The 26,432-nt window shown below is 51.1% G+C and overlaps 1 protein-coding gene across 1 annotated transcript in view; it reads left to right on the top strand.

Annotated features, from left to right (window-relative positions):
- LOC132515211 (transmembrane protein 51) overlaps positions 1-26,432 on the top strand; it is a 202,555-nt gene that overhangs the window by 157,734 nt on the left and 18,389 nt on the right. Inside the window, exons 16-24 of the mRNA XM_060141381.1 lie at positions 1,189-1,341; positions 4,451-4,558; positions 11,419-11,526; positions 13,943-14,116; positions 16,112-16,334; positions 17,857-17,941; positions 19,538-19,644; positions 21,432-21,591; positions 22,809-22,941. Coding sequence (XP_059997364.1) covers positions 1,189-1,341; positions 4,451-4,558; positions 11,419-11,526; positions 13,943-14,116; positions 16,112-16,334; positions 17,857-17,941; positions 19,538-19,644; positions 21,432-21,591; positions 22,809-22,941 — 1,251 coding nt within the window. The remainder of the gene's footprint in view (positions 1-1,188; positions 1,342-4,450; positions 4,559-11,418; positions 11,527-13,942; positions 14,117-16,111; positions 16,335-17,856; positions 17,942-19,537; positions 19,645-21,431; positions 21,592-22,808; positions 22,942-26,432) is intronic.

The following is a 26,432-nucleotide window of genomic DNA, read 5'->3' as shown; positions in this document are numbered from 1 at the left end:
AGTTACTGTCTACTGATCACACATCTGGGGCCAGCCGCTAGGTGGGTCCGCTGGTCTTGGATGGACTTGCTTACGTGTCTGGGTGTTGGCTGGGCCTTGGTCAATATAGGCTGGCCTCAGCTGGAGCAGCTGTGCTCTGTTCCACGTGTCCCACGTGTCTCTGATCCTCCAGCAGGCTGGCCTGGGCACGTTCTCATGGTGCTAGCAGAGGAAGCAGACATCGGGAAGAGAAAGCAGGCCCAATCATGGAGTGCTTTTCAATCCTCTGCTTGTGTTATGTCTGCAAAACATCCCATTGGCCAGAGCAAGTCACATGACTGAGTTCAGTGTCAGGGGGCGGGATATGGGTGGGCACTGCAAGTTACAGAGCCAAAGATATGAATAGAGGAAGGGTGAAATATTGGGACCAGCATTACGATCAACCCCAAAGACCATCTGGTCCAGGGGTCAGCAAACTTCTTCTGTAAAGGGCCAGATGGTAAATATTTTAGGCTTTGCAGGACATACAGCCTCTGCCACACTTATCTGACCAGCTGTTGTAGAGCAAAGGCAGCCATAGACAGAAGTAAATGAATGGGCGTGATGGGCATGCTCTGCTCCAATAAAATTTTATTTATAAAAATGGGCAGTGGTCCATATGTGGCCTGCAGACAGTAGTTTGCCACCCCCTGATCTAGTCCATTCTCCTTATTTTACAGAGATGGACAGTGACATTCAGAGGCTAGGTGACTGTTTCAACGTCACACAGATAGTTGGTGGAAGAATCAAGACAAAAGCTCAGGCCTTCTGGCCCTAGCTCACTGCTTTTTCTCTTACACTCAGCAAATAATAACAAATAAGTCTAACTGCCATTTACTGAGCACCTACTATGTGCTAAACACTGTGCTAAAAGCTTTCCATCATTATCTCATTCTTACAACTCTAAGAGGTAGATACTAGTATTAACCTCGTTCTCTATACAAAGAAGTGTCTAGAAAGAACTAGAGCTGAGATTCTATCTAGATCTAGAGTCTGAGCTCTTAACCACGATGCTGTACTACTTCCCTATTAGTTACTAAGCTAAGCATCATTTTTCTGTGTTTTGAAGAAAGTTTCGTGAACCTTTGTCCCGCCCCCAAAGGTAGTGGAAATGACTCCTGCGTTAGTCCTGTCCCCCATCAGCTGCAGTTTCCCTTCACCTCATTTCAGATCAAGGTCAACAGTTCTCAGGAGACTCAGCAGTATTTGCTGCAAGAAAAGTTACGGCAGCATCTGGAAGAGAAGGAGAAGCTGACCGAGGAAAGGCTACAGCAAGAGGAGAAGCTGAAAGCCAGAGTCAAGCAGCTAACGGAAGAGAAATCGGTAAGGTGGCCCCCGTCCTTCTCTTTGCTACTGGAAACTGATGAAACGGGCTTTCCTATGAGAAACAGAGGGCGTGTACTTAGATGGAGAAATCTCAGCAACTCCTTGTTGGGAACTAAATTAATTAAAGAGGGTGAATGATGTAGGAGGAATTAACATGAAGCTTGAGTCCTAAAACTCAGAGATCAACTTGAAGATCAACTTGAAGAGGCAAGGTTATTGAAATGTCTAGAAATGGTACTTTGTTTATATACTGCAGCTGATTTTATTGATACAAATCCCAGTCGTTACTGCAGGTCCCGGTTTGTGTCTAAGTGTGTGCAAGACCAACCAATAGTATTTCAGTCTTCTGCTTTCTCTTCATGCATATCAGGGGAAACACATGGGGCTTCCCTGGTGGCGCAGTGGTTGAGAGTCTGCCTGCCAATGCAGGGGACACGGGTTCGTGCCCCGGTCCGGGAAGATCCCACATGCCGCGGAGCGGCTGGGCCCGTGAGCCATGGCCGCTGAGCCTGCGCGTCCGGAGCCTGTGCTCCGCAACAGGAGAGGCCACGGCAATAAGAGGCCCGCATACCGCAAAAAAAAAAAAAAAAAGAAAAGAAACACATGGCCAAAACTGCTACTTACTTTTCCAGAAACCAGCCAATTAAAGGATACTTTACAGCAGCGCCTCTCAACTCAAAGGTGTCCACGGATCACATGGGGATGTTGTTAAAATGCAGATTCTGATTCAGCAGGTCTTGGGGGCGGGGGGAGCCTGGGATTCTGCATTTCTGACCAGCTCCCAGCTGGTACTGACGGCACAGCTCTGCAGACTACATTTTCAGCCACAAAGTCTTAGAAGAAGGTTTTCCCCAAGTTGGCCGATAAGAACCACCTGGACGCTGGTGAAAAATATAGCTTCTTGGGCCCCACCCCAGACCCACTGAATCAGAATCTCAGGAGAAAGCCAGGAAACTGCACATAATGGGCTGATTCTCATCCTTGTCCTTGAGGTGGCCCTTTCTGATATTCAGGGACCCACCATGAATTTAACTACCTCGGTCGCCATCATCCTAGATCAGTGGCTCATGACTTTGGCTGCACTTTTGTCACCTAAGAGATTAAAAAATACTAATGCCTTGTACCCCTCCCCCCACCCCACCCCCAGGTTCTGACCTAACTGGGGTGAGGGTGTGGCTCAGGCACTGGGATTGGTAAGCTCTCCCTGGTGGTTCCAATGTGCAGCCACGGTGGAGGGCCACAGCGTGCTGCCCCTCCTCCACCCCCCTCAAGACAGCGGCACCAGATCCGCTGGACCCCCAACTCCCCCCCAGCACCTCCTTTCTTCCCCTGAGAAGGACTGGACCTGCCGTTTCCTCCGCCTTCACCGGGAGAAGCTTGGTGACTTCCTGCTTGGACCGTCCTTCTGTCACACACCCTCACTCTCCAGACCCCTCCAAGAGGCAAAGACCTCTGCCTGCTCCCTTTCATCCTCTAGTTCACGCCCCGCTACTTCTTCTCCTGTCTGCCTCTTTCTCTGCCTTTCTGCCTTTTGTGAAATAAAAGATTAAAAAGGAAGAACCACCTGACCCAAATCACCTGTGAGGCACATAAAGGTACCATTAACAACAGCCTTAAATCAAGGCAGCTCCCTCCAGAAGGACAATTAGACATAGAAAAAGCCAGTGCCATTCCACAGAGGGAAATAAAACCAGAAAGAACCTAGCAATCTTCAAAATCTCCACCAGGCTCTCCACCTGTTCCCTCCCTCCTCTCTGATTAACTTCTCCCTTTGCCAAATGTCTTATTTTAGTTTTAACTTTGGTTTGACTTGTTCCCACTGTGGATGTACAGTATTGCAGCCCCAGCATGTTCAACATCACCTTGGGCACCGGCCTGGGCCTCCCAGACGCCCATTTGTAACATCGATTCCAACAGATACAGGGTTTCAAGGGCTGACATCGACCCCCCCTTTAATCACAACAAAGCTTAGCGCGCACACCAGCCCATGCAGAGGGGGACGCAATGCCAGGGACCCACCAAGACAGAGCGCCACTGCTCATGTCCACTGTCGTCCCGTCGAGGGTCATCCTTCCCCAGACACGCACATTGATCAGCTTGACCCCAGGGACTCATCTGAAAGTACTGTTCCAGACTCCAGTGCCAGGTGCCCCGATTTTAAATGAACCTCCCTCATACCACATGACACCATCACCCCCACCCTTTCTAAAAATATGCTTGTCCGAATTCATTAATTAAACTCCTCACGAGTCCTAACTTGTCTGAGGACTCTGTTTCAAGGGTAAGAAATTCTAGGTTCCCTTACGGAGCTAATGTTCTTTTTTTTATTATGATCCGTTAGCAGCAGTCCTCTGATTTGTGCACACACTAATGGTTTAAATCAGGGAGCAGCAAACTTTTTCCACGAAGAGCCAGATAGTATCTATTTTCAGTTTTGCGGGTCGTATGGTCTCTGTTGTGGCTTCTCAGCTCTGTTGTTGCAGTGCAGAGGCAGTTGTAGGCAACCCACGATGAGCATGGAGGGATGCCAATAAAACTTTATTTACAAAGAAGCAGGCAGCAGGCCAGATTTGGCCCAGATGCCATAGCTTGCCAACTCCTGTCTCTAGGGTCAAAGGGACCAGGGTTCAAACTCCTGTTGACGTGATTTACTAGTAAACTGAACAGATTCCTTAATCTCTCTAAGCCTGTTTCCTCCTTTGCAAAGTTGAAATGACAGAAGAAATGATTAATCTTTACTAGTGAATAGTTATCATGTGACAAGTATTTCATGTTCGTCATCTCATCTGCTCCTCACATCAACCCAATGCAGGAAGCACTATTACTGTCCCCATTGTACAGACAGGGAAACTGAGGCTTCTAAAACTTCTCACTTGCCCAAGACTATACATCTAGGAAGGATCAACCGGAGGCTCTAATGTGGGCCTGCCGACTCCAAACCCCGGACTCTTAGCCCCTAAGTATACTGCCCACCGTTTTCTGTGGCAGTGAGAAGTGAAAGAGTTTTCTTGTTGTGAGAAGTGAGTGACTCCGTGCAGTGCCTGGCACAGAGTCCAGATCCCTACTATGGTAACCATGTCTATTAAACAACAATCATGACTTTCAGGCTTTGGAGGAAACCATTTCTCAGGAGAAAAGCAGAGCAAAGGAAGCATTAGAAGAAGAACAGAGCAAAGTCCAAGAGCTGGAGAATCGCTTAACCCGCCAGAAGGAGGTACGCAGCTCGGGGAGATAGTTGGCTCCAGCCCAAATCCGGCTTGAGGGCCAAATGGAAGAAGTTTAGAACCACAGATGATGGGGAGAAGCGCGTGGCAGAGTTTCCTAGAGTGATTTGTCCTTGGGAGGGCTCAGCTAGTCTGGGAAGAAGCAAGGGGGACTCTAGGAGAGAACCCTAGAGCTGTAGCCTTCACAATTAGTTGGAAAAATTGTAAACAGCGTAAAATACAGCCTTAGATAGGGGACAAGTTGGGATTGGTGACATAAGCATTTTCTGCACAGAGATTGTATCCCAAATCCCAAAAATGGAGGAATTACAGAATCGTGGGACTTCAGGGCTGCGTGTATCCTCCAACAACATCCTAAAATCATCCAGCCTTCAGCTCCACCACCAAGGAATTTTCTGCAGCCCAGGGCAGTCTATCCCAGTGTTGATGCCTTGGGCTGGCAGAACATTCTTCCTTTAGGTTGAATTGACCCAGACTTTCTCCCAGAAGGGTTTCAATCCTCCACCCGCCCCCCGGGCTCCTGCAAGACCCGTCTATTGAATACTTTCTCTTCCACAGAATAACCTTTTATAGCTGCTTGAAAATAGAGGCACCCGCTCCTCTCCAGACCTAAATGCCATTCCCAGTCCTGGAGCATGGCCTTGTTCCGCTCCTCTGAGCTGCTCTGTGCTCCAGAAGCCACAGATGGGCAGCTCACTGGCTGAAAAGGGCCTGCAGACATGTTACGTTTGGTCCTAGAGTGTTTTTTCTTGAATTCATAAACTATACTGAAAAATCCAGATTTCCACCCTCTCTTGAAAAGTTCAGAAATCTGGCCCTCCTTTCCACTTGGCAAAAACGGGCCGGAGTGGAACCAAGTAGCAGAAGTTTGCCACAGTCCTCGCCATTCCCTATTGCATCACACACAACCCACTTCACTTTGGGTAACTGTCGAGCCCCTGTAGGCATCTGAGTTTGCAACCCATCATCTGTTTTCTTCCTAAAGTTTTTGTAGGCAAAACTGGACACAGTTCTCCAGCATTTAGTGGCCTAGAGCAGGACTCTTCTCTCCCTCGTTGAAGATGTTGTACTTCTATTGATGTGTCCAAAATGGCTTTTGGAAAAGCCCTATAACAGTGTTCACTCATACTTACCTCGTGGTCACCCTCAGATCCCTGAGTCTTTTTTACAAAATGTTTTCATTAGCGCTTCGGTCCTGGGGCAGCACAGAGGAGTGAGGAGTGCAGGCTTTGCAGCCTGGCTGGGCTACTTACTGGCTCAATACCTACCTTCTTTAAAGGATGGCTGTGAAGATTAGAGATAATGTACACTAAAGTGTTTGACCCAGAATCATCTCTCAAAGAATGGTAGCTATTAATACTATCAATCACTGTACTTCCACTTCTGTTTAGGTACTTGCCGCCTACCAATCCCCCACTGCATCCCTACTCCTCAGAGGGAAACCCTGGCCCACCCACCAGTGAGGGAGAAATAATGAGCCTGGTGGGCAGAGCCCATGCCATTTGATCCGATCCAGAGAGGGAAAGTGTTTATGTGTTGGGTCTCACTCAGGTCTCCGGCGCAGCTGTGCTCTGCAGGCCTGTGTAAACAGTGTCAGTACCTGGTCCTGAGTTATTTCTCCAGGGGTGGCAAGGAGGAGGAGGGTGTCACAAGGGTTCCCGGCGGCCAAATGCCACTGAGAGGTCATCGGCACAAAGATGGGGAAGCCCCTTGATTTTAGAGCTCTCGAGGTCACGGGGCACTTCAGGAGGGAGATTTAAGGAAAGCCTGGTGGTGGACAGCCCCATGGCAAGGAGGAGCTGTGGCCAGGTCACCCAGGCCTAGGACAGCGTCAGCCCACTTCTCCCGGCAGGACCTCTCCATGGCTTCTTGTCAGGGGAACCTGAGATTAAAATCCCAGACACAGACTTAGATCAACCTCAAACAGTCCTTTGATTTTTCTTTCTATTAGACCTTCCTCCACACTGTCAGATGCATCTTTAAGGACGACAGAATCACTAGGTCATAATGCGGGTTTGGAGGTAACGTTAAAGATTAGTTCCCATGACCTGCCCAGGAGTGTGGGAGCAAAGTGGCCCAGGGGGACGGGACCTGGGCATGGGTCGCACGAGGACAGGCTTCCCTGTAGTGCGTAGCGCCCGTCTCGGCTGCAGAGGAGCTGCCGAGAGCAAAGTTCCGCGTGTAGACGTGAGATCAGGCCAGTGGGGCAGGAAAATGCCTCAACCCGAAACCCTCCTCAGACCTTCGGCTCCCTCACGTCTCATGGGAGACGCCAGGCTCCCGCGATGTTACTGCGCTTCTGCTTCGTTGGGGGCTGGTATTGGAACAGCTGAGTGTTGGCGTTTTTTAAACTGCTTTTCACTGCAACATATATAAAAATGTGTAGTATTTCCTCCATATTATGGATTCGATATTTTTGCAGGCTAATCTCGGACCCTAACCACCAGCTATAATGGAAACCGTGTTCCGAATTCCAGACCTCTGCCAAGCTGGTGTTTAAAACACAACCCGTTTGAGAGTTGAGGTGCCCTTTCTTTTTGTTTGTTTTTTTTTTTAACATAATGATGATGAATCTGAGGTGCCCTTTCTCGCAGTGACTAGAAACAGGGGCCTTACCGGCAACTTCTAGCCTTCTGCAATTTGCATAAACCATTTAATTGAACGGCTTATCGGCAAGCTGCTTCCTAGATGAAAGTCCCTGACTGCGGGCACTAATTACCAATCACAGCCCTCGCGTCCTCCCAGAGCTTCCCTTGTGAGCTTTGCCCCCGCCCCCCTAGAGATTGTTACGTGTGGCTCATTAATTCAATACACTGCCCTCCTCTAGAAACCTGACTGTCTCTCAGAGATTTACTTCAACAATGGGAAATTCCATTATTAATGAGATTCTTCTTCTTCTTATCACAGAGGCTGCCTGGCACAATGATAAGAGCTCAGACTCTGAAATAAGACAGGCTTGGTCGCCTCTGCTGGCTTGCTCCCTGCCAGGGCCTCCACCCACAGGCAACGTGAGGGGTTCAATCCTGGCCCCACCACTAACAAACTTCATGGTCCCCGCACCCTCACCAACTTTCCGTTCTTTAGTTTCCTCATCTGTTAAATGGTGACGCTAACTTCTCTGATGAGGTTGCTGTGAGAGTGACGTGAGTGAGAAGCGCTGGCCTTGGGCCCTGGCATGGAAGACCAACCCTCAACGTTTGAGCTACTGTCATTATTAGTATCATCATTATTAGCAATTTTCCCCCTAAATGTGCAGGCAACCAAAAAGCCTGGTCATTGATTTTCAGATTTTGGAGAGCAGCATTGCCCATGAGAAAAGCAAAGCAAAGGAAACCTTAGAGACAGAAAAGAGAAAAGTGCGAGATCTGGAGAAGCACTTAACCCAGCAGAAGGAGGTCTGAAGAGCAGAGAGAGAGAAATTGGGCGGTGGCAGCCAAAAGCCCTTTGGAAGGAGCTCCAGAACCAGATGTGAGGCCGTGTTTCGGTGCCCTGATGTAGAGCAGGTGGTAAAGCGGGCAGGTGGGGAGCCGTGCCTCCGTTCAGAGTGGCCGATACCACAACATAGGACTCACCAGCTGTATGACCCTAGGGCAGATCACCTAACCTCCTGTGCGTCAGTTTCCTCATCTGTAACATGGGGAGGGGTACAGTCCCTGCCTCGCGGGATTAAATGAGTTAGTGTATATTAAGTACTTAGAACTGCACTCGCACACAGAGGGCCATCTTCAAAAGCACTGCTGGCCAACTACCTAGGGAAGGGAGCTGCATGCCAGGGGAGACCCGCTGGGTTGGAGTCTGGGTCAGCCCCTCAGCCAGCATCCTCCTCGTCGTCGAAAGGTATTTATGATGCACCCAGCGTGGGCACAGTGGGAAAACACCCTCTTGGCGCCAGCCTCCTAGTTTCAGAGACTCCAAAGTAGACCCTCCCTGGGCCGATGGACAGATAGAGACACAAACATTGCAGAGTAAGATGGAGTAGACGGTACACAACCAGCTCACACGGTGGTCACATCAAATAAGCACCAGGGGTCAGTGCCTTCTGGAAGAGATGAGAAGTACACCCTCAAGGACAGGGTGATGTGGGAGGGGGAAGGGGTGTCCAAGTGCCAGGCCCAGGCTGAGCCAGTGACATCCACTGCCACCAGCCTGGGGACTGGGCTTACCAGCCGGAGCCGCCATGAAAGGCAGGCCCCAAGGCTCAGAGGAGGGATGAACGCCCGAGTCATGCCGTGAAAGTCAAAGAAGGGCTCTCGGACCCAGGAGGCCAGGTGGCCGTGCCCTCAGTGACCTGTGACGGCATCTCCAGGAGCCGGACTGTAGGGACAGAGGGGGCACACACAGACATGTGCCGGCCCTCGTGGAACTTCCAGAAACAAAGCTGGTGACTCAATGAATGGTTTAATTCAGTTTTATTCATCCATCTGCAAATATTTACTGAGTACCTACCACGTGCCAGACCTTATTGGGTGTCAGGGATACCGCAGAGCGCTAGACGGACCACGGCCATGCCCCCCACTCTAGGGCGGAGGGCAGACAACCATGTAAACAAACACAGGTGACTCCAGAGCCGCAGGCTGTGGGGTAGACAAAACCAGGGTGGGTTAGAGAGTGGCCCGCCAGCGGGGAGGGCGTCTCCAAGGAGGGCAGAGGGAACGCCACGGGAACATCTGCGGGAAGAGAATGCCACTAGGTCAGGGGTCCCAAGTGCAAAGGAGAGGGACCGGAGTTTGCCAGAGGGACAGGGGCAGGACGGGAAGAATGAAATCAAGCTGGAACAAGACGGAAGCCAAATGGGTCAGAGGAAGAAAGCCGGAGGGAGACACAGAGTAGGCGGAGCGAGGCATGGCAGCAGAGCTGGGTGGGCTAAAAGTGTCGATGCTGGTCCCAGTTCCAGCTCTGCCCCAACATGCTGTGTGACTCTGGGCAAGCCCCTTGCCCTCTCTGTGCGCCCATCTCTAATGCGGGTGCAGTGACAGAGGTTTGTTTCGAGGAGTCCGTGCATGCATTGTGACCACCTCCGCAGGTGAGGTCAGAGTCCCGGTCGGGTGGGGCGGATGGAGTGCATGGCGGGATATGGAGGCTGGACAGGCAAGCAAAGACCTTGGGAGTGAGGCTGTGCTAGCCCCTGCAGGGAGGTGAGGTCAGAGTCCACACAGGGCGAGGGAGCTCCGACACAGAGCGAGCCTTGTTAAGGGGTAGAACCCAAACTGCGGTCACAGCTGCCCCCAGACCAGCCCTTATACAGATGGGCCAGGGGTGGGGCTTTAGAGTGTGGGCTCCCGCTGAGCAGGGTGGCAGACTCTGCGCCAGCCTACGTTTGACTACACGAGCATGTCTCCTGCCTCCAGGTAGGGTGGGGCTGGAACCAGGAGGACAGCTCAGGCCAGGTCCAGAAGCCAGGCGGCAGGTGGCTAGGGCAGGGCACTGGCATCCGAACTGGCACCACCACTTCCAGATGGTGTGACCTTAATGCACTACTCATCCTCTCCCTGCCTCACTTACAGCCTCTGTGTCCTCACGTGCAGAATGGGGGGCAGACGCCACCTGGGGGCTCGCGTTCAGTGCACGGTGCAGGGGCTCATGTTGCAGAATTTAGAGCGTGGGCAATATCATCATCATCATTTTCATTTGTAATTTGCCAAGCGGCGCAGAATAAGAGAAGGGAGGGTGCCCTCCCGTGGGGCATGTGGCCTCTGACGTCAGGCAGGACACAGACTCGCAGGGTGGGGTCTGGACAGTCTTAGGCAGACTTGGCAGTGGGAAAATGCCAAGCCCATGCTGGGAGGAGAGTCAGAGCCCAGGTGGGGCGGGGAGGCCCGTGTGCAGAGCAGGGCAGGGGGGATGGAGGCCCAGGACGTAATGCTAGAACAGCAAGGCTGTCGGGAAGATCCTCTTTTCTCCAGAGCCACCCACCCCCAAAGTATAACAATGTCAGTAGATTTTCTTTTTACCCAATAATGCATGTTCACTAAAGAAAATTTAGAAGATACAGACCAGTGAAAAGAAGAAAATATAAATTACCATAATCTCAATTCACCCCAAATAGCCATTATTTATATTTTGGTACATAGCTTTCCAGTCTTTTGTTTATGCATATATAAATTACTTATTTCATTAAAATGTTATTCTTGCGAACTCTTATATTTGTACGGGAGGCATAACTACAAGAGTTTCAACAACTGCAAACAGGGTTTCTCGACCCTACTCTGGCTGTTTCCCTCCTGGGGCTTGTGTAGTTGAAGCTGGGCTCCAATCCCCTCTCCATCACCGTATCTGTGGGGTATATGTTCTCAGTCCCAAACTGTCCTGGGCTTCAATTTCTGGACCCAAGCCTCTGTAGGCTGGAGAGAGACCGCCAGTGTCCTTTGAAGCCACAGGAGTCAGGCCTGCTGGTACAGGTGTATCCCCCCACCCCCTCCCGCCCCCCCACCCCTGCCCTTTGCCTCTCCTGCCCCACCTCCCAAGAAGCCAGGTACTTCCCAACAAGGGACCACACTGGTGCCGTCACCTGTCCGTTTAGTAGTTTAGTTCGCGGCTCAGCGCCAAATGTGTTGACCTGAACACTCACCAGCCTGTCACTTCCTGAACACCAGCCCAGAAATCCTGAAAGACGAATAACTCTCTCTTTTAAGGACACAACTAACCAAGACGTGACTTGCGGGTTCTCACCATGCTGGGCACGCCACCCTTCTCACCTCTCTCTCCAGCAAGCATCCAGTCCCTTGAGCTCTCACTCCCAAACCCTGACTCACTGGTGTCAACGATTACTAATCCTGGCTTCCCCTTGCTGTTGTCACTTCCCTTCCTTTCTCGTGCACACACCCTCAAACCGCTTGTTGTTGACTTCCAGATTTCAGAGAGCAGCATCGCCTACGAGAAACACAAAGCGAAGGAGGCCATAGAGAAGGAAAAGAAAAAGGTGCAAGATCTGGAGAACCGCATAACCAGGCAGAAGGAGGTATGAGTCTCAAAGAGGAAAAGACATGGAGGAGCCAGCATGGCTGAGCACCAGGCTCTGGGGCAGGCGGTTCAAATCCTACCTCTGCCACCCCCTGGCTGTGGGACACTAGGCAGGAGTTGCCACCTCTGTGCCTTGGTTTCCCCACTTATGCAATACAGATGATCCGATAGATCAACCTCATGGAGTTGTGAGGCTTGATTGCTAACATACACAGAGACAAGCGCCCGGCACTCAGTGAATGCTGCATGTTTTATTGTTGTTGTTGTTGTTGTTGTTGTTATTATTATCTCACAGCCAGGAAGTGGAGGGGCAGGATCTGAACCCAGGACTACCTGACTCTAGGACTTCTCATCATCACCCCTCCTCTCTCTATCCTTGACCTTGGTGTAGGCTCAGCTGCCCGGGGTCACAGAGGGGGCGGCAGGATATAGATGCCTGAATGTCTGATCGCCTTGGTGCTATTTCTCCACCAGAATCTGTCATCATCGCTATCATCACCTTCATAATCAAACCACGTTTACGATTATTACTGAGAGTAGGAGATGCAGGAGAAGCAGAAGTTGTTGCACAGGACCCTGTCTTAGGCACCTCCAAGCTGGAGGACTGAATTCACCCCTCCTGGGTCCCAACAGTACAAGACACACATACACACACACACACACACACACACACACACACACACACACACACACACGCAAGCCGATATCTCAAAAGTCAAGGCACGTGATAAACACACAACCTGACAATAGTGGGTTAAATTTAAATACAGGTAAATACAATTTCAAAGGATTTTCAAGACCAGATGGGGCTGGGACTTCCACGGTGGTCCAATGGTTAAGAATCTGCCTTCCAATGCAGGGAACGCGGGTCGGGGAACTAAGATCCCACATGCCGCAGGGCAACTAGGCCCGCACGCGCTACAGCCCACGCGCCACAACCAGAGAGGAGCTTGCATGCCGTCACGAAGAGCCCTCTCACTGCAACGAAAGATCCCGCATGCCGCAACAAGGATCCGATGCAGCCAAATAAATAAATAAATAGACCAGATGGGACTAAACAGATCTTCAAGTCCATTCACACCGATCTTAGATCGTTTTCTTCAAAGAAAGGTTCCCAAATATTACCATACATAGAATCACTGGGGGGTTATTTTGTTCTTCTTCTTCTTTTTCTTTCTTTTTTCTTTTTCTTTATTTGGCTGCGCCGCACAGCACGTGGAATCTTAGTTCCCCAACCAGGGATCAAACCCATGCTCCTTGCAGTGGAAGCGTGGGGTCTTAACCACCAGACCGCCAGAGAAGTCCCCTGGGGGGGGTTGTTTTGGATTAAATAATGTTCATGAAAAGGCTACATGCAGTATGATTCCGACTATATGACGTTCTGGAAAAGGCAAAACTATGGCGACAGTTAAAAGATCAGGGATTAAAAAAAAAAAAAAAGATCAGGGATTGGTTAGGGGAGTGGTGGTGAACAGAAGGAATACGTAGGGTTTTTAGGGCAGTAGAACTATTCTGTATGGTACTATAATGGTAGACACATGTCATTGTACATTTGTCCAAACCCACAGAATGTGCAATACCAAGAGTGAACCCTAACGTAAACTATGGACTTTGGGTGATAATGATGTGTGGAGGCAGGTTCATCAGTATAAGAAATGTACCAGTCCGGTGGGGATGTTGACCGTGGAGGAGTCTGTGCATGTGATGGGGGCAGGAGTTCATGGAAACTCTGTACTTTCTGCTCAATTTTACTGTGAACCTAAAACTGCTCTAAAGAATGAAGTCAAATAAATAAATAAAGTGCGTCCAGCCCCAGCACAGTGCCTGTCACGAAGCCCACATTCCACAGTGTTGGAGAATGGACCCAAGGAGGAGAGTAGAATTTCGACAAAGATCGGAAGAATGGGTCCCGGGAGGAGGGAGAAGGTGTTGAGGACATGGCGACCAGAGTCCAATCTTGCCGGGGCCCCACGGGACGAGGGGAGGTCATCCCACGGCCGAAGCCACAGAGGAAGATGGAGGAGTGTCCTGGAGGCAGGTCCTGTGACGAAGGGGTGAAGGAACTTGGCACATTTATCCTGGAAAATAGATTTAGGGAGAGACATGACAGCCCTCCTCAAATATTTAAAGGGCTGTCTCATAAAAGAGAAATAAAACTTGTTCGATGAGCTCCAGGTGACAGCACTGAGCTCAGAGACCAGAAATCTCAAGTAGACAGATCTCAGCTGCATATTAAAAAAGAGTTCTGTAATCATTGGAACCTTCCAGAGAAAACATGGACTTTGGACTTTAAAAGGATCAACAGAACAATACCAGAACAGAGGTCACCTCCTCTCTGAAAACAGGGGAGGGAGAGGCTAGGGTAGATATGTATACCTGAATTTCTGTTAATTTGATGTTTGCTGTTTGTCTAGGAGATAGATTTAAAAATGCAAAAAGAAGACATTTTAAATGATAAATTAAATGATGCATTGGCCATGGTAGAAAAGACTCAGAAAACAAAGACGGCTGAAAGTCTAAAAGCAGAGAGCCTCACCATGAAATTAAGTGAAACATTAGCTGAACTGGAAACTGCTAAGACGAAAATGGTAAGTCAGTGCCTTCTGGGGACGGGAGAATTCTCCCTTCAATGCGAGATCACGATGCCATGAGGATGCGTGGTGTAGACCAGGGGTTCTCAGCCTCTGCACTGTTGATGTTCTGGGTGGGGTAACTCTTTCTCATGTCCTGTGCATTATAGGATGTGTAGCAGCATCCCTGGTCTGTACCCACGAGATGCCAGTGGCACCCTTCCCCCAGTTGTGACAACCAAAAATGTCTTCCAACTTTGCCAAATGTCTCTGGCATTTGGGTCAAATCACCCTCTGCTGGAAGCATTAGTTTAGTATAAAAAGTAAACAGAAGCTAAGATGACGCCCTCTGTCCAGGGTCTTCTAAGATGTTGTAATTCAGGGTCTTCACAGGATCAGGCTGAAGCACTGAGCAGCCCCAGAATTTAGGGATCAGCGACTATTCCTCAGACGTTAAGATAATGTTTTTCAATTTCATCTCAGCATTCAAGGCCCTCCACCATCAGGGCTCAATGTTGCACCCACCTGTCCTTCATACATTGAACAGACAGGTCTGTGGACAAGGAGTTGATGAGGATTGACCTGGCAGAAGTGCACAGAGTGAACCTGAGTGGGACTGGACTTGGAGACACCGGCTCGGGGCGTGGCACGTTGTTGCTGTAGTCCTGAGTCATAGGACCTGGACACTCGGGGCAGCAGAGGAGGGGAAGGAAGGAGTCACTCTGGAGACAGTGAGCAGAAAAAATGGCAGGACTCGACAACTGACTGACAGGACAGGAGCACTGAGAAGAGGGAGGAACCAAAGGAGGCGGGCGAGCTTGGAGCCAGGGCACCGGGCGGGCTGATGACACACGGTGGAGATGTGGGGAAGATGGGGGTCGGGGTTTGTGTCGGGGGGGGGGTCTCTTGTGGGAGAGGGGCTGTCTTCTGGAGAAGGTGAAGAATTCAGACTGAGACGAGGGTGGGGTACCAAGTTCAAAAGTTGCCCAAACCTTTGGCAGGGCGATAAAATAGATTTGGGGCAGGAAGCAAGACATGGGAACAAAATTTGGAAGATAGCCTTGGGGGAGTGATTGTTGAGACAGCAGGCACGTGTGAGCGTCTCAGGCAGAGAATTTACGCATCTGGAGAAGATCAGAGGCTCAACGTGTTAAGGGAATCAGGAGGAGGAGGATGACGTCATCCAGGTAGCAGGAGAATGATGTCATCCCGAGAGGGGAGGAAGGTGGGGGGCGGTCAAGGGAAAAGTTCTGACTCACCATCAGGGGACCACTGATCATTTTTGGGTTTTTTTGTTTGTTTGTTTTTGCGGTATGCGGGTCTCTCACTGTTGTGGCCTCTCCCGTTGCGGAGCATAGGCTCCGGACGCACGGGCTCAGCGGCCATGGCTCACGGGCCCAGCCGCTCCATGGCATGTGGGATCTTCCCAGACCGGGGCACGAACCCGTGTCCCCTGCATCGGCAAGCGGACTCTCAACCACTGCGCCACCAGGGAAGCCCCATTTTTGTTTTTAAGAACTACAAATTCATTCACTTTTCTCTTATAAAATTGTTCACTGACTAATTCAACCCACACTTACAGAGCATCTGGGTCTAGATGCTGTGACAGGGATCTAGACACTGATGCTGTGGGCATATTGGTAAATAAGAAAGGGTAAGTTTCTGCTCTCATGGAGCTTACATTCCAGTGGGAGCAAGAAATAAAGACAAGAGATCATTCAGATGGTGATAAGTGCCTCAGGGGAAATAAAACAGGATCATGTCTCCTTCAGATAGGCAGTCAGGGAGGGCCTCTCTGAGGAGGTGACATTGGAGCTGAGGCCTGTCACATGAGGCGTCAGCCATGCGAGGAGCTGGGGGAAGATTGTACCGTGCAGAGGGAACAGCACATGCAAAGGTCCTGGGGCGGGGCAGAGCTTGGTGCTGGTGGGTGCAGGGGGCCCATGTTGTTATTGCTGTTATCGTCCTCTTATCCAGCTCCCAAGATCATGTTAACCACGTCTGTTTTCCCAGATCATGATGGAGGAGCGGATGCAGCTGCAACAGCTCACAGTAAGGGCCCTCCAAGAAGAACAGGAATCCCAGAAGCACGGATTTGAAAAACAGATCATGGAATACAAGGACCAAATCAAACAGCACACCCAGACGATTGTGAGTCTTGAAGAAAGACTCCAGAAAGTGACCGAACACCGTAAAAAAATAGGAGAGATTGCAACGTTGAAGGACAATGACCCAGGTTGGTCCAGAGAGACGCCGAGGAAATCTTAGTGTTCAGGGCAGGTTCTGATGACCCTGTGGGTCCCCCTAGACTGATGCAGAAGAAAAGTCTGCGCCTCATTTAAAAGCTCCTCTATTGTCTGGAGGCCTTTTCTTCTTGTTACACAGCAAGGTTAGGCGCCCTCAAGGCCCAGGTTCAACAGAAGTAACAGCAATGAGCAGGGACAGCCTTTGTGCCGAGCCGGTCAGCCAGCGAGGGGCACAGGCTGCCGGGGCTGTTAGGGGTGTCAGAGCAGCACCACGGGAATCATCTTTTCCATGTGGAAACATCCCGTGCAGGGGCCTTTCAAAGGCATCTCTCTGCCATCAGCAATTTGCAACTTTGTCTAATGCACTTTTATAACCAGCTGGGGTTTATCTCTTTAAAAAAAAAAAAAAAAAAAGAGGCTGAAGAAAGAACTCAAGAGTTGTGAGCACTTGTTCGCCCTGAATGACCAAGGTGATGCGTAAAGCTAAAGACAGTGAGCTCTGGGAAAAGAGTTCTGGAAGTAGAGGCCTCGGGCCAGGGCTTCTCATCCTCGGCACTAGTACTGCCATTTGGGCTGGAGGGCTCTTGGTTGGGGGCCGTCCTGTGCACTTAGGTGCTGAGCAACCTGCCCGGCCTCTGCCCACCGGATGCCAGTAGCCCCCACCCCCACCCCAGTGCGACAACCAAAAATGTCTCCAGATGTGGCCAAACGTCCCCTTCAGGGTAAACTCCCCACTGGTTGAGAACCGTGGTCCTAGCCTCAAGCCAGTTGACAAGCTGTCAGGGCTCACCTCGTGGATTCATTCACTCAACGTGCATAACTGATCATCTATTATGTCCCAAGCTCATTCTAGGCACTGGGGGTTCAGCAATGGACAGGCCAGGCAGCTAGCCAAATCGCTGCCCTGACAGGGGACCCAGGATGGACAGGGCACCGTGGCACGGGCACAGGACGAGACTCAGTCTCCCAGCCCAAGTCCAGGTCGGAGGGAGGATGTTTCAGCTGGGACCCGAGAGCGACTACATCTTTGTCACCCCACTCTTAGATCCATGCCTGCCATCAAGCAGATGCTCCCTAAGCATCTGTCGAACGAATAAATGAGTGGGTGAACTGAGGGTGAGGGCGGAAACTGGAGGCGTGGGCTGAGGAGTAAGTGGGAGGTGAGGACAGGACGAGACTCTCGTCTGAGCGGAGAGCAGGAAATAGGGCAGGAGGTGCGACCCAGGGGTTAAGGCTCCACCCCTCCTGCGCCCATCTCCTCGTCTGTCAATGGAGTCAGTGATCCCTGCCTTAGAGAGTAGCTGGGAAGATTTCATGAGCTCATACGTGGTGCGGCGGGAGGCGGCAGCCTGTGACACAGAACACACGTTGGTTCCCATTAGGTGGAGAGGGCTGGGGGCATAGGGAAGCTGTGTAAGTTGAGAAAGACATAGGTGTGTTGATAAGCAAAGGGGAAGGAAGACATCCGTTGTGTAAGGACTGTGGTGACGCTGGCCTGTCCCTCTGATTCAGCCCAGGAGGGGGAAACACAGCAAGACACTGTGGCAGCACCTCCGGTGGAGAGCACCACCAAAGACGCAGTGTGTGGACACCTGATGTGAGTACCCGACCGGACCCCTGCTTCTGGCCACGTTGTCAGAGTCTGCAAAAAGGAGTTGAGTCTGGGCTATTCTTGCTGGTATTTGAGTTTTTCGATCCCTTTAGTTTCTCGATCATGTTCAAATTCCAACTCAACACTCTCCAGGTGTGTGGCCCCGGGCAGGTCACATCACCTCCTGTGCCTCGGCTTCCCTGCTGGTGAGATGAGGTACATGAATGCCAGCTAATGCTATGACTGGCTACTTTTTCCAAGTACCTGCTCGAGGCAAGTGCATTCCTGGGTATTATAAGCGGGTTTCAAACACCACTTGGTGGAGTGGGTCCTGCAGATGGTTCAAAGTTAAGAGGTTGGACTAAACGACCTTGAAGCTTCCTCCCAACCCCAAAGTCCATACCTGGAGCCACAAAGAGCTGACAGTTTCCAGGGAAACAAAATCCATGAATGGGAAAGATCCTGAAAGCCACTGACAAGCAGTGTCCAAACAGTAGGCAGGAATGTGATGCAGAGAAAGGATTCAGAAAGTTTCTCGAAAAAGACGAGCCACCAGCCTGAGCCCTGCGCCACGTACCAGTTACCAAAGTCTAACGTCACAGGGGTTTTACCTCAAGAGGGCAAAGATACTCAGATACTCAGCCTCCATGTTCTGAAAAGTTCCTAACTGACTCCTCCTGGTAGAAAGAGCTCTCTCTGAAGACAGCAGTAGCCATGACCTGGAGAAGAATCAGCCCCACGTTACTCTTCTCTGGTCCACTTCCTTAGCTGTGGACACCCTTGAGGCAGAGTTTCATCCTCAAGTTGGAAGAGTTATAGCCAAGGAGTAGAGAGAGAGACAGATAGACAGACACACACACACAGCACGCGTCTCTCAGGGCTGGGGTGTCTCACCCTTGCTCATAACCCCTCTCAGGGCACCTCTCCCGCTGTCACGCTGGGCCCCTTCCCACGGAACACTGCTCCCCTGTCAGCCACCCTGATCGCCATGGTGCCAGAGACGTCCTGCCCTCTGGGGCATGGGGCCAAAGAGCTGCCCTCATCCCACCCTCCCTGTGTCCCCCTTGATTTTCTGGGCCCCAGGGCCCACAGTTCTGCAAAGGGCCCCATGAGCACCACTCACTCACACGGTACCACATCTCTCCATCAGGAATTAAAAGAAGCTGGTGAGAGAACGGAAGCCATACCGTCCTCTTCTCTCTCCTCTTCCTCGTCCTCAAAGAATCCCTGAATCCACAAAAAAATAGTCTTCCTTCCTCTTTGCACCAAAGATCAAAAGTCCACAAGAGAATTGGTTCACGCTGACAGACGCTTGAGCAGCAAGAGGTTTCAACTTCATACTAGTCGTATCTCAACCTCAGAGCGAACCCGGCCGGGATCCTTTGTTCTGTCTCCATGTATTTCTTTGTAATGAAGGTGGATCAAAATGGATTTTTGTTTTGAGAATTTTTAAAGAGTGTGCTTATCGCCCTTCTGGGACTGCCATCACATGGACCATCATTGATCGGGGATCACTTTGCCTTTGTACTTGGCCCCTTCCAGGCACTCAAGACACCAGGGAGATTGCGTTGAACTGACTTGGTCTGTTTCTGTGAATTTCAGAGAGGACTTATTGACTGCTCAGAAGGAAATCCTGTCTCAGCAGGAGATCATCATGAGGTTAAGGAAGAACCTCACTGAAGCCCATTGCCGAATGTCAGATTTGAGAGGTGTGTACAGTTGCCCATGTCCCTTGATTTCCTGACCCACTTCAAGAAAGGAAAGAAACGTGTCTGAAGGGCTGGAAAGCTGGGCATTCAAAATCCCACTCAACCTGATTTCCTGGGCCGTCACAGTACTTTTAGCTCAGGGTCAGCAAGCGCTGTATCCTGGGTATTGAACTGATTCCTTTTGACATGGGGCTACAGGGAACATTCTCAGATGGCTCTGGACCTCTGTATGGAAATGCAACTTTCTTTTTCGGAGACCATCTCTGATGACCACAGAGGATTTGTCTCTGGGGGCAAAGGCTTGGGGGTCAACCGTGGGCGCCCCTGGGCAGGCCAGCCGGCACAAGTCCTAGCACCCAACAGCTTAGGGACCTCAAGTAAGGTGTCCCCCGGGCCTCTCCTTCCTCTGATGCAAAAACACCTGCAGCACGTCTGCCTCCCGGGGTTGATTTGGACGTCAGAGACCACTAGAGTAGGGGCGAAATAGCTGCGAGGTCTGCTCTCTTCTGGACGGACACAAGTCTGACTGAATATTCCTACTTGACCCTTCTTCTCCCAGACTTTTATTTTTGCCTCTCTTCTTCTTGCTTCTTAGAGCTGTCTTCTTTTCCCATCCCTAGCTTCCATCCAGCCAAAGGGCAGGAGTCGGGGGGTGTAACTAGGTTTGGGGAGGTGGAGGGAGGGTGAGGAACGCTCCTCTCGTCCCCATCTCAAATCCTGTGCACCCCAGACCTTCAGTGGTGTTTGCTCCTGTGTCTGGACCAGCTGATGCCCCCAAGGCTTTTATGGCAGGATTTCTCAAAGAGTGATTTTTCCATACCAAGTTATGAGAACACGTGAGAGAGAGGCTACAGTGTCCAGTTCTAGAACGGGGAGGCGCTGGACCCGGTTCTGGATCTGCTGTTTATTAGTTGAGCGACTTTAGGCAAGTCCCCTGACCTCTGTGAACCTCAGTTTCTGCACCTGTGACATGGGGGTGTTACTAGGAACTGCCTTGTAGTGTTGCTTTGAAGACTCAAGGCAGTGTTGGTGTCTTTTTTCTGGCCCTGCGGCACGTGGGATCTTAGTTCCCCGACCAGGGATCAGTCCCTCGCCCCCTGCGCTGGAAGCGCAGAGTCTTAACGGCTGGACCGCCAGGGAAGTCCCAGTGTAGGTGTCTTACTTTGGGTTTTCCCACAAGCAGACCCCCAAGCCCAGAATTCCACTGCAGGTGATTTATTTGAGAGATGATCCCAGGGAAGACAGCAGTGGAGGTGAAGTAAGACAGGAGGGGGAAGAAAGCAGATAACGGCTGTGCTGGTCGGTCAGTGGGCACAGTGGGGGACCGAGGTTACTACTGCAGTGTGGTCGCAGGGGTGCCACCTGGGGTGGGAGGGAGCTGGGCTGTGTACCCCAGCCTGTCTCCACCGGTCCGTGGTTGGAGGCTGTTGCCTCTGGCAGGCTCATGAGCAGAGCAGTCTCCAGAGGCCTTAGAACGCCATAGGCAAACATGCAGAGCAGGCAGCCGAAGGTGCCCTAGGATGCCACAGGCTCACAGGTCCTGACAGCTGGGGCCGGGCAGGCGCCTCGCGGGCTGCCTCATGGCGCCAGCGCTCACTGAAAGGTAATGCCGTTTTGCTGTTTTTGGGGGGAAGACGCACGCACACCTCCTGGCTGTTACTGAAGCCCCCAGAGCATCCCTGGAGGGTGGACTGCCTCGTGGCTCTTAGAGGCCTGGCAGAGCTGCTGTGGCCCTCGCGGAGACCCGGGGCGGGAGACCCCCTCACCAGCTTCCACGTCACTCCCAGGGGAGCTTAACGAGAAGCAGAAGATGGAGCTGGAGCGGAATGTGGCGCTGGTCCAGCAACAAAGCAGCGAGCTGAGTGTGCTCAAGGAAAAGATGGCACAGATGAGCAGCCTGCTGGAGAAGAAGGACAAGGAGCTAGAGGCCCTCAAGCAGACACTCAGGTGGGTAGGAAGGTCTGCACGGCGGGTGTGTGGAGCCCAGGCACACCCAAGTGCCCAGGGAGCCTGGCACAGAGAGGCAGAGCAGGGGGCGAGGGGGGGCGGTGCTCAGTCAATGCTGGTTGAAGAGTTGAATGAATGAGTAGATGAATGAATGACATACATTTCATTGCTTTACAACCTCATCATTTAAAACAAAGCTTTGCTCAGTTCTGTGCATCTAGACATTCCTGCCCAATATTCCAGATGAGTCTCAGCTTAAATGCCACTTCCTCCAGGAAGCCCTCCATCATTCGCCATCACGAAACATAGCCAAGGGCTCCTGCTCTGCCTGGGGTCCATCAGCTCCTTCATGCCACTTGAGCGAACCCTTCTCACACAGCCAGGCTTCTCCCACCTGCTGATTGTCTGCCTTCCCCATGAGAACCCCTGTGTAGACTCTATGACTCCCCAGCATTCACACGGTGCCTGGCACATAAAGGAACGTAGTAAATATTGACTGTACAAAGGTATAGACTGGAGGTGTCAGAGGTCAGCTTAAACTAAATATATTGTTGTCCCACGGATTCGTCTCAAAAATACATGTGAGTTTGCATTTCCATCTATAGTGTATCCATATTTTGACATAAGATTAATGTTTTTCCCAAGAAAGTTTGCATAGAATTGATATCTCATGTATACCCTGTAGCTTCATGTGCTCCGTGGTTCATGGCCAAGGCAGATTCACATAGTGGTTAAAAGAATAGGCTCCAGACCCAGGCTGCATGGATTCGAGGCCAGGCGCCTTCACCTACAAGCTCCACAACCACAGGCAAATTGCTATGTGTCTCTCTCCTTGTCTGTAAAACGGGGCAAGCAGAGTCCCCACCTCATGGGACTTCTACGAGAAATAGAAGGGTTGACACATAGTAAGTGTTAGAAACAGCAGACACACAGTAAATACCCCCCATGAATGTCACAGCAGGTGTCCCGCAGACCCAATGCAGGAAGCAAGGATGGGTAGGGGCCTGCCTGTCTGGTCACTGTAGCCTTAAGTCCCCCGAAGCTCATTTCCCTAGAAATCTTCGGGCAGTAGACTTGAAGGCTCAAAGATTTTGGTTCCCTGTAAAAATGGGAGTCCCTTTTCCAATTCTGTTCGTGGGTACAAAGGTCATTCACGGTTCCCGGAATGCATGCTGCCAACCACTCTGCTGCCCAGTGTCTCATCTTCTCTGCCCTAGGGCCTCCCAAGAGAAACACAGGCTCCGGCTGCACAAGGAGAGGGAACAGAAGCCCAGGAACGCAACCCAGATGTGTGACATCTCGGTGCAGAGAGAACCAATCCACACCGATATTTTCTTGAGCAGCCAGGAGGTGAGTGCCTGCCCTGTCCCTGGGCAGCTAGAAAGACAAGCTAAGAAAGAGCCCAGCAGTGGCTTTCTTTGTGCTTTTTTTTTTTTTTTTTTTTAACAGGGTGATGTGAGGTTCCAGTTTGAATGAGAAGGCACAGCTGGGGAAGGGCGGTCCAGGCAGGGTAATGGCCACTACAAAGGCCCTGAGGCAGAAATATGTTTCAGGAGGAATATATGTGGGAAGGAGGGCAATTTGGGATCTAGGAGAACTTTTACTTTTATTATTATTTTGTGTGTGTGTGTGTGTGTGTGGCTGTGTTGGGTCTTCGCTGCTGCACGCAGGCTTTCTCTAGTTGCGGCGAATGGGGGCTACTCTTCTTTGTGGTGCACAGGCTTCTCATTGCTGTAGCTTCTCTTGTCACGGAGCACGGGCTCTAGGCACACGGGTTTCAGTAGTTGCGGCACGCAGGCTCAGTAGTTGTGGCTCGCAGGCTCTAGACTGCAGGCCCAGTAGTTGTGGCGCACGGGCTTAGTTGCTCCGCGGCATGTGGGATCTTCCCAGACCAGGGATCAAACCTGTGTCCCCTGCATTGGCAGGCAGATTCTTAACCACTGAGCCACCAGGGAAGCACCTTTCTTTGCTTTTGTAAACATCTTCATTTTAAGTTCCAAAAATATTACTTGCTTATGTGAAATGTATGTTATCAACAGCTTGGCACGTGTGCCATCAGACCTTTTCCTCACAGAAACCACCACGTGCTCATACAGTCAGGATTGTGCGGTGGTTGAAGGTCAGGCTTGGATTCAATTCCAATCTTGACTCCTCCACTCAGAAACCCTGTGACCTCAAGGATGCACCTGAGTACCAATTCCCTCATCTGGGAAGTGGGAGTAATCCAGTCACCGCCCCCCCATGGGGTTGTTGAGAAATGAATTTATACACACAAACACACGCAAACTTACATATACATATATTTATTTAATAGGGTTTTTTTCAAAACATGGTATCAAGCCGCATATATTCTGCAACTATTTTTTTCTCACATAAGACTATTTAATGGGCATATTGTCAAGTAAGCATGTAAAGATCTACCTCATTCTTTTAAACGGCAGCAATGAATTCCATCACGTCCCTTTTATCCAACCAGTCCCGTATTGATGGACATTTGTTTCTACTTCCACACGTTGCTGTAGTGAATATCCTTGTAAGTATGTAGAACAAATTCCTAGATGTGATTCCGAGATGTCCAGAGGACAGCCTAAACTGTGCTTGGCATGGCCAAACTGCCTTCCCAAAGAGCCATGCCACTTACACTCCATGGCTGACTCTTGGCAACCTCTGCCCAGAGGCCTTTGCATGCCTGGAAGTCCCAGCAGCGCAGCACACAGGGATCGTGTCTTAGAGCGAGAACAGCCTTCAGCACGCAGTCCTCAATGGTGGCGCTCGCCTCTGTCCCCGTGGCAGGGGCTGTGATGTTCCCCATTGTACATGGGTGGCTGACTGGGTATGGCGCTTCCTCGAGGCCCCGGGTTTCCTGGAGTCCAAGGATCTCCTTTGCTTTGTGAAACTAGAGAGCAGAGCGTTTCAGTAACGGGCTTTGGACTTTCACTTGGAGACAGGGCCAAATGTGGCAGCTTGCCTTCCTGCCTTCTCAAAGATGCCTTTCCCCTGCCAAAGAGCAGTGAGCCAGGGCCGCCCGCAGCGTGAAGGAAAGGGCTCAGTGGCCCAGCCCTCCGGCCCTGGCAATGATCACCATCCAGGGAACTTTAGCAGAGGTGTCTCCTCATTACTAGGGCCACCTGGCGATGGGGGCTGCAGCGGGTTCCGCAGCTGTGAGCTCCATGGGGCCGGAAGCAGGTCTCACTCCTGTCGGAATCCAAGCTCTTCGTGCAGGACCCGGCCCATATTCATTCACACGTTCAACAACTATTGAGCGCCCGCTGTATGCCAGGCCCTGTGCTGGGCTCAGGGGAGGATGCTCAGGGTCCCTGCCCACACCAGACCCCCTGCGACTCTGCACGTGTTTGCTGGAAAGGACTGTTGACCAGAGGCCTGTGATTTTTAGTTTCTGTGACGAGGAGGGGTTAGTTGAGGAAGACGGGGGAGGGAGGCCGCAAGATAAAAGTAAAAAGGATTTTTTCTGTCTCAGAACGGCTTTCCACACTCAGGCTACTTCCTGCTTTCTAAACCAGAGTGGGTCAGAGGACTTAAGCATTGTATGAGAAAGAATCTCCATCTTCTCTAAATAAACGAATTCCCAGAAGAGCCATGAGTAAGGGTCACATCGGGCTCCGGCGAGCTCTGCAGGCAGAGGAAGGGCTGTCACCAAGCCCGGCTACTGCGGCTGCCCCACCCCCAAGGCCGGTCACCCCTGCCCACCTCCTCCTCTCCAGCCTCCAGCATGTGCCCACACACACACACACACACACACACATTCCTCGTGTTTACTCCCAAGGCAAACATACACCCTCAAAGAGAGGGAGGCCAGTGTAGAAAGAGCCTGGGAAGTAAGCTGGCTGTAGCCAGGGTCGGGCTCCCTCGAGGTCCTACTAAGTGCAGCCGGGGGTAGAGTGCCCCCTTCTCTCAGGGACTGAGCCCTGGTCCCAGCAGGAACACTGGGGCAGACCCCTTCCGGCTCTGTATTTCTTGAGCCCCTACTATGCCCGGGGAATAAGGCTGGGCCCTGGGAATAGCACAGTCTACAATGGAGACAAACTCTGCTCTCACAGAGCCCACATTCTGGAAAAGGAGAGACACAGGCAATAAACAAGTCAACGTCGAACAAAATGTCCAGCAGGAGTGAACGCTCCGAGGAAAGATACAGCAGGATTCGGGGCAGAGTAGCGTGTGGGAGGGGGCCTCCCAGGAGGAGACCAGGAGCAGAGCCTGAATGAAATGAAGGAATGAGTGGTGGGGACACGGGGTGAGAAGTGGCCCCAGGAGGACCTCAGACGGCCCTGCTGGGCTCCCCGAGCGAGGCCATGAGCCTTGTGCCCATCGTGGCCAGCGTGGGGCCTGGCACATGTCACATGGGCCTTCAATAAGCATTTGATGAATCAAGGAAGGAAGAGCAAATAAATGTCCCTTTCCCTCTTCTCTGCTTTGTTTACCTGGTAGCATTTATCACTTTCTGGAATTTGAACATGTCTTTCTGCTTGTTTGGTGTGTCTGCCCCATAGAAATGAGCCCCCAGCAGCAGAGCTTTCTGCCTGGTTCCCCGATCTCTCCCTAGTGCCTAAAACAGTGTCTGGTGAGCACTGTCTCTCTGAACCAAAATTGTTATAAGATTGTGATAAAACAAACAAGTTGTCAGTTTCTTCCCTTTCTCGCCATTTTGACTGGGACCTTCCCTAGCCACAGTACTTACATCTGAAAACCATTCCCAACACCCCATCCCATTTCCAGTTTCTTTCTTTAATATCTATCATTGTCCACCATATATTTTCCATGATTATCTTGTTTATTGTCTGTCTGCTCACACTAGGATGCAGACTCTATGATAACAGGGATTT

This window comes from Lagenorhynchus albirostris, chromosome 2 (genome assembly GCF_949774975.1).
Source record: "Lagenorhynchus albirostris chromosome 2, mLagAlb1.1, whole genome shotgun sequence".
NCBI lineage: Eukaryota > Metazoa > Chordata > Mammalia > Artiodactyla > Delphinidae > Lagenorhynchus > Lagenorhynchus albirostris.
The sequence above is the reverse complement of the archived record's forward strand: the minus strand, read 5'-3'. Positions and strand labels throughout refer to the sequence as shown.